The sequence below is a fragment of the Cherax quadricarinatus genome, chromosome 65, assembly GCF_038502225.1.
Source record: "Cherax quadricarinatus isolate ZL_2023a chromosome 65, ASM3850222v1, whole genome shotgun sequence".
Classification (NCBI taxonomy): domain Eukaryota; kingdom Metazoa; phylum Arthropoda; class Malacostraca; order Decapoda; family Parastacidae; genus Cherax; species Cherax quadricarinatus.
The window spans coordinates 7830626-7842996 of NC_091356.1; the positions used below are offsets into that span (position 1 = coordinate 7830626).

General features: G+C 39.7%; 1 protein-coding gene across 1 annotated transcript in view; it reads left to right on the forward strand.

The window, feature by feature from the left end:
• Positions 1-12371, forward strand: part of LOC128700594 (small ribosomal subunit protein mS39) — a 63684-nt gene that overhangs the window by 39205 nt on the left and 12108 nt on the right. The window contains exons 7-11 of the mRNA XM_070098917.1: positions 1768-1902; positions 4516-4717; positions 7913-8040; positions 10125-10216; positions 10627-10735. Coding sequence (XP_069955018.1) covers positions 1768-1902; positions 4516-4717; positions 7913-8040; positions 10125-10216; positions 10627-10735 — 666 coding nt within the window. The remainder of the gene's footprint in view (positions 1-1767; positions 1903-4515; positions 4718-7912; positions 8041-10124; positions 10217-10626; positions 10736-12371) is intronic.

A 12371-nucleotide genomic window follows, 5' to 3' on the forward strand; every position in this document is an offset into this window, starting at 1 on the left:
CTCCTTTAAAGTGCAGGCATTGTACTTCCCATTTCCAGGACTCAAGTCCGACTATATGAAAATAACCGGTTTCCCTGAATCCCTTCACTAAATATTACCCTGCTCACACTCCAACAGATCGTCAGGTCCCAAGTACCATTTGTCTCCATTCACTCCTACCTAACACGCTCACACACGCTTGCTGGAAGTCCAAGCCCCTTGCCCACAAAACCTCCTTTAGCCCCTCTCTCCAACCCTTTCGAGGACGACCCCTACCCCGCCTTCCTTCCCCTATAGATTTATATGCTTTCCATGTCATTCCACTTTGATCCATTCTCTCTAAATGACCAAACCACCTCAACAACCCCTCTTCTGCCCTCTGACTAATACTTTTATTAACTCCACACCTTTTCCTAATTTCCACACTCCGAATTTTCTGCATAATATTTACACCACACATTGCCCTTAAACAGGACATCTCCACTGCCTCCAACCGTCTCCTCGCTGCTGCATTTACCACCCAAGCTTCACACCCATATAAGAGTGTTGGTACTACTATACTTTCATACATTCCCTTCTTTGCCTCCATAGATAACGTTTTTTGACTCCACATATACCTCAACGCACCACTCACCTTTTTTCCCTCATCAATTCTATGATTAACCTCATCCTTCATAAATCCATCCACCGACACGTCAACTCCCAAGTATCTGAAAACATTCACTTCTTCCATACTTCTCCTCCCCAATTTGATATCCAATTTTTCTTTATCTAAATCATTTGATACCCTCATCACCTTACTCTTTTCTCTGTTCACTTTCAACTTTCTACCTTTACACACATTCCCAAACTCATCCACTAACCTTTGCAATTTTTCTTTAGAATCTCCCATAAGCACAGTATCATCAGCAAAAAGTAACTGTGTCAATTCCCATTTTGAATTTGATTCCCCAAAATTTAATCCCACCCCTCTCCCGAACACCCTAGCATTTACTTCCTTTACAACCCCATCTATAAATATATTAAACAACCATGGTGACATTACACATCCCTGTCTAAGACCTACTTTTACCGGGAAGTATTCTCCCTCTCTTCTACACACCCTAACCTGAGCCTCACTATCCTCATAAAAACTCTTTACAGCATTTAATAACTTACCACATATTCCATATACTTGCAACATCTGCCACATTGCTCCTCTATCCACTCTATCATATGCCTTTTCTGAATCCATAAATGCAATAAAAACTTCCCTACATATTAACCCTTAAACTGTCCAAACGTAGATCTATGTTCACGTGCATAGCGCTCCGAACGTAGATCTACTTTTTTTTTTTTACATGCTTTCAAATGTAAAAAAATAAGGTCGGAACACTACGTACATGAACGTAGATCTACGTTTGGACAGTTGAAGGGTTAAGAGAGAGAGTGATGTATAGAAATGTACTGGTATCTTTAGTAACAACCTGTGACTGAAACTACACACCTTTTTGTGTTAGTTTGACTTGATTAGTTAATGGTCCAAGTTGGACCAAAACATTGTCATAAAGCTTTTTTTCTCCTATGTGCAGGTTATTTTTGTATTTAAATATATGTAAATTACAACTGGTAGGTGTTGTGCTAGTTTTATGACATTATTGTCTTTTGTTTTTCCTGAGGGGAAGACCATATGCTTGGCTTGTTAGGGGTGCAGTAATAAAATATGTAAAATTTTGTATGTAATGTAAATTAAATATGAAATTTGGTAATACCATATCATATTTTGTTAATTAGTGATAATTTCTCTAGGTTGACAGAGCCTGGCAATTATATCAGGAATGCAAGGAGAAGAATATTCCTTTGGATGCAGGAACCTATAATTCTCTCATCCGGGTTGCCTCGTTTCTGCGAGACTCTTTTGACCTTCGTTGGCAACTAGTGAAGGTCAGTATTTTGTGCTCACTGTACATTGAATCATATGTTAAATCACATTAATTACTTTATGTTCTTGGCCATAAGTCCCCCATATTTGGGATACCTTGGAACATGTAGCAATGCATTAGAAAATACTTGAAGAACAGGCTTAAAATCTGTGAACTTCAGTAACCTCTTACAAGAATGAGAGACATGGTTAATGGCACAAAATATCCCACTGAAAAGCAAGGATACAAATGTTCACTAAAAGATAAATCAATAAGAAAAAGAATGTCCAGGACTCTTTGGTACCCTCTTAGGTACATGGCTGACTACAATATATCACTGTCTGTCTCAAGAAGGAACTTCAAGAGCTCTCATACAACTCCTGATCAGCTGGGCTTAAAAATCAGAATGCGGCTTGCACAAACATCCTGAATGACCAGGCCACCATTGCATAAAAGTTGTGTTCAGAAGCTTACGGTAGATTTCATTTGTACATATAGTTAGTAGAGTATTCAGTAGGAAAATTGTAGGTTAATCTCTTTGAATCTGTCCTTGAAGGAGATTGTCTTGATCTAAGGTATTGGATCAGATTTGATTGCCTCCCATTTCCCAGGTGCTGTAATACCTGTCCCAGTTTAGTAGTTGCCCCTTGACTATAATAATAATAGTTCTTTATTCTTATAAAGTACATATATCCAAGTAGGGGACTTTTGAGTAGTTTATCAAGGGAAGAATACCTGGACCCACCTGTGCTAATAGCTAAGTAATCAAGTTTATTTAGGTTCGCCTTACACAAATATGGTTACACAAGTTTTGTATGATTTCACTTGTCTTACTTAGTAAAATGGGTAAATTACCTATGATAACCCCTCTTCCTCCAAAAATAAAGTTGACAAAGTGACTTATTTCATTTGGATTCTACAGGGTGGTTATGCAGTAAAGGAAAGTTTGATTATATCTCCTATATTTCAGCTGCTTTGTGTTTGTGCACAGAGTGAGCTTGGTGGTATTATTTCATAAGCATTATAAATATACACTTACCATCTGACTTACGACTGAGTTTGGTTCCGAGAAACCGGTCGTAAGTCGAAATGGACATAAATCGAACTTTACTACTGAATATCAACATAACATTTTTGTAATGACTTTATTTTATTGTTTTATTTTGGTATTTCATGTTTTACTTTCCTTTTTATGCTGTTAGTACTGTATTTTGTACTGTAAGGTTTAGGAAAAACACTGTGTACAACACAAACACTTGTTTATTTCCCAGAAATTTGGCATAAAAAACACGGTCGTAAGTCGAGTCGTCGTATGTTGAGCAGGTCGTAAGTCGGATGGTAGGTGTATTTTATTACCCTATCCAAGCTATTGTTTTTCCTATGGCAAAATGCTGAAACACCTTGATTATATAGAATGCTAATTTAATTCATCATATAGAGCAGTCAATTCTAATTGTCTTGAGAGTATAGTAACTAAAAAGATTCCATCATTGTTGCTACAGTTAGCTATTGTACTGCTCCATATGTTGGAACATCACAGAAGTTATGTAGGATGTAAATTTTTCTCTTATGTCTTAGTTACTGTACTTGCAATGACAGAGCATGAAAGAAAGTTAGATCATTGGAGTTAATGATAATATTTCTGAAATAACAAGTGTGACTAAATGAACAGAAATAGCAGTATGTAGAAAACAATTGGCATAGGATTCCATTTTTTATGATGTAGAAAAGGACAGAGGCAGGGTGACCTTAAAAGAAAAATGAAAGTTTTTTTTTTTTTTTTAATTTTAGTAATTTATACAGGAGAAGTTGTTACTAGCCCCTTACTCCCGACATTTTAGTCGGCTCTTATGACAAGCATGGCTTACGGAGGAAGGAATCTTTTCCACTTCCCCATGGAGAATTTTTTTTTTTTTTTTTTGTCAACAAGTCAGCCGTCTCCCACCGAGGCAGGGTGACCCAAAAAGAAAGAAAATCCCCAAAAAGAAAATACTTTCATCATCATTCAACACTTTTACCTCACTCATACATAATCACTGTTTTTGCAGAGGTGCTCAGAACACAACAGTTTAGAAGCATATACGTATAAAGATACACAACATATCCCTCCAAACTGCCAATATCCCAAAACCCCTCCTTTAGAGTGCAGGCATTGTGCTTCCCATTTCCAGGACTCAAGTCTGGCTATATAAAAATAACCGGTTTCCCTGAATCCCTTCACTAAATATTACCCTGCTCACACTCCAACAGATCGTCAGGTCCCAAATACCATTCGTCTCCATTCACTCCTATCGAACACGCTCACGCATGCCTGCTGGAAGTCCAAGCCCCTCGCCCACTAAACCTCCCTTACCCCTTCCTTCCAACCTTTTCGAGGATGACCCCTACCCCGTCTTCCTTCTCCTACAGATTTAAATGCTCTCCATGTCATTCTACTTTGATCCATTCTCTCTAAATGACCAAACCACCTCAACAACCCCTCTTCAGCCCTCTGACTAATACTTTTATTAACTCCACACCTTCTCCTAATTTCCACACTCCGAATTTTCTGCATAATATTTACACCACACATTGCCCTTAGACAGTACATCTATAGTTATATCTATAGTTATTAATTTCTTAATTACTTTTTCAGGAACTGTTAACATCCATGGCAGAATCAGGTGTTAGCCCAAACTTGGGAACCCTTAATTGCACTCTGGAAGCACTTAGTCAAGTGGCTACATGGCGGCAAGCTAAACAGCTCAGTCTTCAAGTCATTGCCGAGTTTAAAAGTCTTGGAATCCAACCATGTCTAGCCACATACTATTTCTTGCTTACTATACACTGCCGAGAACGTAAGTATTCTCGTCCATTAAAATGTGTTACTGGAGAAATGCAGGAAATCAGAATAAATCTTTAACCCTTTGACTGTCGCGGCCATATATATACGTTTTACGAGGTGCCGTGTTTGACGTATATATACTCATAAATTCTAGCGGCTTCAAATCAAGCAGGAGAAAGCTGGTAGGCCCACATGTGAGAGAATGGGTCTGTGTGGTCAGTGTGCACCATATAAAAAAAATCCTGGAGCACGCAGTGCATAATGAGAAAAAAAAAACTCCGACCGTTTTTTTTAATTAAAATGCCGACTTTGTGGTCTATTTTCGTATAGTATTTATGGTTGTATTCTCGTTTTCTTGGTCTCATTTGATAGAATGGAAAACATATTACAGAAATAGTGGTGTTTTTGATTGATTTTACTATAAAAAGAACCTAGAAATGGAGCTCAAAGTAGGGGAAATGTTTGATTTTTGCCAATGTTCAAAAGTAAACAAATGATGCCATTTTCCAATAAATGTCCAACTAGCCATTCTAATATGCAGTCATGAATGGGTTGATGTTATTTATACAGTTATTACAGCATTGCAGTAGTCTGCATAATAGTAAGTCTAATATTTTTTGTTTGAATAAAAATTCAAAATAGAAAGCAAGAGTAATATCAGAGGGGCCTGGAGACGTGACTGATGAACAAAGAAAACGTTATTTTAGAGCCTGCATTGTTCATTCTGGACCTTATTTTGAAATTGTCATATTTTTTAGTTTTCGTGAAATTGGCCAAATTGCAAATTTCTGACCACATTATTAGGTAGTTGAAATCAGTAAATGGGCAGTTTCTTGTACTCAATCGATAGAAAAAATGAAGTTCTAAAGAAATAGCTATGAGTTTGGGCGACTGGAACAATGGAATTAGCCGAAAATAGGGCTCAAAGTGGGCGAAATCGCCGATTTGTAAACAGCGCCGAGGTCGCTAACTTCGCGAGAGCATAATTCCGTCAGTTTTCCATCAAATTTCGTTTTTTTGGTGTCATTACAATCGGGAAAAGATTCTCTATCATTTCATAAGAAAAAATAATTTTTTTTTTTTTTTAAATTTTGCGACACCAGGAGACACCTCAGGATTGGGGGTTGCGACAGTCAAAGGGTTAAAGATATTTTTAAGCCCTGTGATATTCTGTGTTCAGTCCCTGTATATCTGGATACTACAGTGCATCTACACTGTAGTATTGGCACGTCTCTGGCAAGAAAGTGATGAGTAAATGATGGTGAAAGTGTTTCTTTTTTTGGTCACCCTACCTTGGTGGGAGACAGCCAGTGTGGTAAAAAAAAGTAATTTTGGGTGTCATATTTCCAGAGCTTCCTGCAGAAGGATAGCAGTGTGTTGTGGAGAGTAGTGATGTGTAACGTTGTCAGAAATGTGGTTGTATATTTTGGCTGTTGAAATATTGAGTTGTGTTGGAGGGTAGTGAGGGTGTGTGTATAGTGTAGTAATATCACCACCAGTTACACAGTGTACTGCCTCCCTAATAGATGAACAGACATGTCTGTAACACTTGGGTATCTAGGGGAGAGAGAGAGATTCTGCTAACCAGTGACTTTATAAATTAAAAATGGCAGATGTTGCAAGTGTATGGTGTAGGAGGTAGGTTACTGAAAGCAGTGAAGAGTTTTTACGAGGATAGTGAGGCTCAAGTTAGAGTATGTAGGAAAGAGGGAAATTTTTTCCCAGTAAAAGTAGGCCTTAGACAAGGATGTGTGATGTCACCGTGGTTGTTTAATATATTTATAGATGGGGTTGTAAGAGAAGTAAATGCGAGGGTTTTGGCAAGAGGCGTGGAGTTAAAAGATAAAGAATCACACACAAAGTGGGAGTTGTCACAGCTGCTCTTTGCTGATGACACTGTGCTCTTGGGAGATTCTGAAGAGAAGTTGCAGAGATTGGTGGATGAATTTGGTAGGGTGTGCAAAAGAAGAAAATTAAAGGTGAATACAGGAAAGAGTAAGGTTATGAGGATAACAAAAAGATTAGGTGATGAAAGATTGAATATCAGATTGGAGGGAGAGAGTATGGAGGAGGTGAACGTATTCAGATATTTGGGAGTGGACGTGTCAGCGGATGGGTCTATGAAAGATGAGGTGAATCATAGAATTGATGAGGGAAAAAGAGTGAGTGGTGCACTTAGGAGTCTGTGGAAACAAAGAACTTTGTCCTTGGAGGCAAAGAGGGGAATGTATGAGAGTATAGTTTTACCAACGCTCTTATATGGGTGTGAAGCGTGGGTGATGAATGTTGCAGCGAGGAGAAGGCTGGAGGCAGTGGAGATGTCATGTCTGAGGGCAATGTGTGGTGTGAATATAATGCAGAGAATTCGTAGTTTGGAAGTTAGGAGGAGGTGCGGGATTACCAAAACTGTTGTCCAGAGGGCTGAGGAAGGGTTGTTGAGGTGGTTCGGACATGTAGAGAGAATGGAGCGAAACAGAATGACTTCAAGAGTGTATCAGTCTGTAGTGGAAGGAAGGCGGGGTAGGGGTCGGCCTAGGAAGGGTTGGAGGGAGGGGGTAAAGGAGGTTTTGTGTGCGAGGGGCTTGGACTTCCAGCAGGCATGCGTGAGCGTGTTTGATAGGAGTGAATGGAGACAAATGGTTTTTAATACTTGACGTGCTGTTGGAGTGTGAGCAAAGTAACATTTATGAAGGGATTCAGGGAAACCGGCAGGCCGGACTTGAGTCCTGGAGATGGGAAGTACAGTGCCTGCACTCTGAAGGAGGGGTGTTAATGTTGCAGTTTAAAAACTGTAGTGTAAAGCACCCTTCTGGCAAGACAGTGATGGAGTGAATGATGGTGAAAGTTTTTCTTTTTCGGGCCACCCTGCCTTGGTGGGAATCGGCCGGTGTGATAATAAAAAAAAAAAAAAAACTTAACAGACAGCATTTTTAATGATGTGGAGGAGATTCAAGCAGAATCGTATGCTGTGCTAAATGTCATTAGGAAAGAAAAGTTACAGAAATGTTTTGAGAAATGGTAGAGGTGCTGGGGTCAGTAGATAGCCTCCTAAGGAGAGTACTTCGAAAGAGACAACTTTAATTAGGTAATTAGGTAAGCCTTTTTTTTTTCATCAGTCTGGGAACTTTCTGATAGCATCTCGTATGTATCTTAAGAACGCTGCAGGCCTTGATTTACTTTCTCATTTTGAAAAATTAAAAAATTTCAGGGGGGCCCATAAGCCGCATATTGATTGATATCCTTGACCACATTGAAGGAAAGCAGTTTGAGATTGAAGATCCTAAGGACACTTTCTTTTTTGTCACTGCCATGGATGTTAGCCGAAATCATTTACAGGTAAGGGATACTACAAAAATGTAAAGTAATGAATATTCTTAAAGGAATGATATCAGGTTACAAAGATGGGGAAAATAACCTAACTCATTTATCTATATAATATACATGTACTGGTATGCATGCACTGAAATTACAGTGGAACCTCAAATATCGAACTGCTCCCAACTCAACCAATTATATAATGTAAGTGTATTTTGTAAGTGCTTTTGTAAGTGTATTTTTGAGGGTCTGAAATGAACTAATCTAAACTACATTATTCCTGATGGGAATAAATTCGTTCGGTAATGGCACTCGAACAGCCGTCTGGAACGAAGAAAGTTCGATATTTGAGGTTCCACTGTACTTGGTGTATATTATAGTATTTGAAATGTACATTATCTGTTATACAGTATACAGCCTCTCCTCACTTAATGATGGAGTTCTGTTCCTAAGACTACATTGGAAAACGAATCGTCACTAAGTGAGGAGCATACTATAATTGTAGTGGGTTTGTGTCAACCATCTTTGATATTGTTTTAATGTCACCTTCGCACCATTTATAACATTTTTAGTATATTTTTAAATGTTTATACAGTAGTGTACTGTACGGTGGTACCTTCACTTATGAGTGCCCAACTTACGAGTTTTCCAAGTTACGAGTTGTCGCTCGGTCGATTTTTTACTTTAAGTTGCAAGCCAAAATCCGAGTTACGAGTGAGCTTCAGATAAGCCGCCACTAATTGGCGGCGTATCTGAAGTCAAATCCAACTCTGTACCCAGAGGAATGTCAGGTACTTCGTCCCATCCCACATGCTCTTTCAAGACATAGCTGGAAGGATAATATTCCCACACTAATTCCAGATTGCAGTGAGGCACCTCGTCCATTGTTTGGTTCTCGTATAAATCCGGGGAAGAGGTAACCTCCATTTCAACACTCAGGGTTTCTCCAGAAACGTTAAGGAAGGCCTCCGTGATGTTTACCTGCCTCACAGAGGTTCCTTCAATGGGTGGAGTACTGAAAGTGGTGGGTGAAGTAGTGATGGTGGTGGGTGGAGTAGTGATAGTGGTGGGTGGAGTACTGATAGTGGTGGGTGGAGTAGTGAGGGTGGTGGATGGAGTAGTGATAATGGAGGATGGAGTAGATATGGTGGTGGGTGGAGTAGTGAGGGTGGTGGATGGAGTAGTGATAATGGAGGATGGAGTAGATATGGTGGTGGGTGGAATAGTGAGGTTGGTGGATGGAGTAGTGATAATGGAGGGTGGGGTAGATATGGTGGTGGGTGGAGTAGTGAGGGTGGTAGGTGGAGTAGAGATGGTGATGAGGGGAGTAGTGAAGGTGGTAGGTGGAGTAGAGATAGTGGTGGGTGGAGTAGTGAGGGTGGTGGATGGAGTAGTGATAATGGTGGGTGGAGTAGATGTGGTGGTGGGTGGAGCAGTAAGGGTGGTGGGTGTAGTAGAGATGGTGATGAGGGGAGTAGTGAAGGTGGTGGGTGGAGTAGAGATGGTGGTGGATGGAGTAGTGATGGTGGTGGATGGAGTAGTGATAATGGTGGGTGGAGCAGATATGGTGGTGGGTGGAGTAGTGAAGGTGGTGGGTGGCATAGTGAGAGTGGTGGATGGAATAGTGATAATGGTGGGTGGAGTAGAGATGGTGGTGGGTGTAGTAGAGATGGTGGTGGGTGGAGTAGTGAAGGTGGTCCTTATTTAAAAACCCGTAACCAAAAAATTGGGGTGTTTTTTTTGGGGCTGGAACAGATTAACAGCATTTCAGTTAATTTCAATGAGGAAAATTGATTTGATATACGAGCAAACTGAGTTACGAGCTCAGTCACAGAACGAATTAAACTCATAAGTCGAGGTACCATTGTATATTGTAATAAACAGAACAGAGGAAATCAGCTCTAATATACATTATTTAGGTACACATACTGGTCAGAGAGCCCATCATAAGTCTAAGTCATCGGTAAACCAGTATGTTGCAAAATGAGGAGAGGCTGTATTTGAAATATGCATTCTCTAAATTTTAAAACCATTCTATATTTCTTCTTATGTGCTTACTTCTCTATTACAAGTTTCCTCATTTCCATAGTCAATTATTTTTTCAGAGCCTGGAAGTGGCCCAGCGCGTAGATAAGTTGCTACACACTGGAAACAATTATTGTTTAATTGGAGACTCTTTTAAAGAGTCCATTTACTAGTAAGTAAATTTCACATGTGGACAGATCAATGACTTGGTCTCTTGTATTGATATTATTGAATTTATGTTGTCTTCAGTATTTTTTAAATAAGATCATTGAACTAACAAATTTTGTAAATATATATATTTCTTCATGGGAAAGTGGAACAGAATTCTTCCTCCTTAAGCCATGCGTGTCGTAAGAGGTGATTAAAATGCCGGGAGCAAAGGTCTAGTAACCCCTTCTTCTGTATACATTACTAATTTTAAAAAGAGAAACTTTCGTTTTTCTTTTTGGGCGACCCTACTTTGGTGGGATATGGCCGGTTTGTTGAAAGAAGAAGATATATTTCTTTAAAATTTGTAAGCTTTGTAGAAAACTTTTTTTTTTAAGTTGTAAGTCAGTATAAAGCATATTTTTCTCTTCGCAGTCGTCACTATTTTGCATTGGCCTGTTCAACGCTGATTATTGAGGACTTCATGGAAATATACAATGATTTGGTGCCTCATATTTATACCCCAGAGCCTGGGGTTATGGAGGTAAATAAGAACTGCTGAATATTTATGTTTTGAAGTGGTTTCCTTTTGTTACAGCACTTCATTTACTTTCATCTTGTTACATAATCCCAGCTACACCAGTTGTGCACCGTGTCCTCCAAAACTCAAGTTCTGCTAGCCTGTTTCCTTGCCCCTCTTAATACTACTACAATACTACTATCACACATGCCTACTAAACCTTCTTGGGTACTCCCTACACTACTTTTTACCTTATGGGTTTACCGCTTTCCATGAATATATGTACACGATATTGTATAACCCTCTATCCAGGGAGAGGACTGGGTGGGTTGCATTTTATTAGATTCCAAGAAGGCATTTGATTCTGCACCCCAAAAGAGACTGGAACAAAAAGTTGAGGTGTAAACAGGAAGAGAAGATAATGCACACTGATGGATCAAAGAGTACCTTGGGCAAGAAGCAGAGTGATTATCCAGGAAGAGATGTCAGAATGTGGAAGAGTAGCGTGTGGGGTTTTGTAAGGATTGGTATTAGAACTAGTATTGTTTCTGGTTAATATGAGCTACATAGCAGAGGGGATTGAGCCAGATATATCAGGTCATTTGAATCGTGATGAGTGCATGCTTCTGGCAAGATAGCTACTGAATGAGTAATTGTGAAAGTGCTTCCTTTTTCTGGGGTAACCCTACTCCAGTGAGGGATACACTGTGTGATAAAAAAAATATTCCCATTATTAATTACAGTATGCAGTAATACCCTGCTTTCGTCATTAATACATTCCATAACGCCGGCGGAAATCCGAAATGGACAAAAACCGAAGTAATATTTCCCACGAGAAATAATGTAAATCCAATTAATCTGTTCCAGACACCCAAAAATGTTAACAAAAAATACATTTTATAGAGAATAACTATAGAAAAAATAATGAGAAATAAATATAAAGTACGTACTAATTTTAATGGATAAATGAACATTGAAATCAGTTTTACCTTTTTTGAAGACTCTTGTTGGCATATTCTTTATGAGATCCGCATGCAACTGCCTTGCCTTTTCACAAATTATCGCCTCCACAACACTATCTTCCGCTAACTGTTTTTCGTTGATCCACACCAACAACAACTTCTCAACATCTTCGATTGTTTGCCATCACTACCACCCTCTACCGCAATCACAACCACCCTCTACCACCATCACTGCCACCCTCTACCACCATCACAACCACTACCATGCTCTACCACCATCACAACACTACCACCCTCTACCACCATCACACCCACTACCACCCTCTACCACCATCACTACCACCCTCTGCCACCATCACTACCACCCTCTGCCACCATCACAACCACTACCACCCTCTGCAACCCTCTACCACCATCACTACCACCCTCTACCACCATCACTACCACCCTCTACCACCATCACTACCACCCTCTACCACCATCACTACCACCATCACTACCACCCTCTACCACAATCACTACCACCCTCTACCACAATCACTACCACCCTCTTCAAAGGTAGTGATATTTCTCCATGAAACTTTGCAGCTCATTCTATGAGTTCTTTCTTGAATTCTATCATGTTTCTCACCTTTACCAAGGGGCTGGCACTCTGAACTTTTTTTGGCCCCATGGTGGCTTATTTCACAAGCACAAAA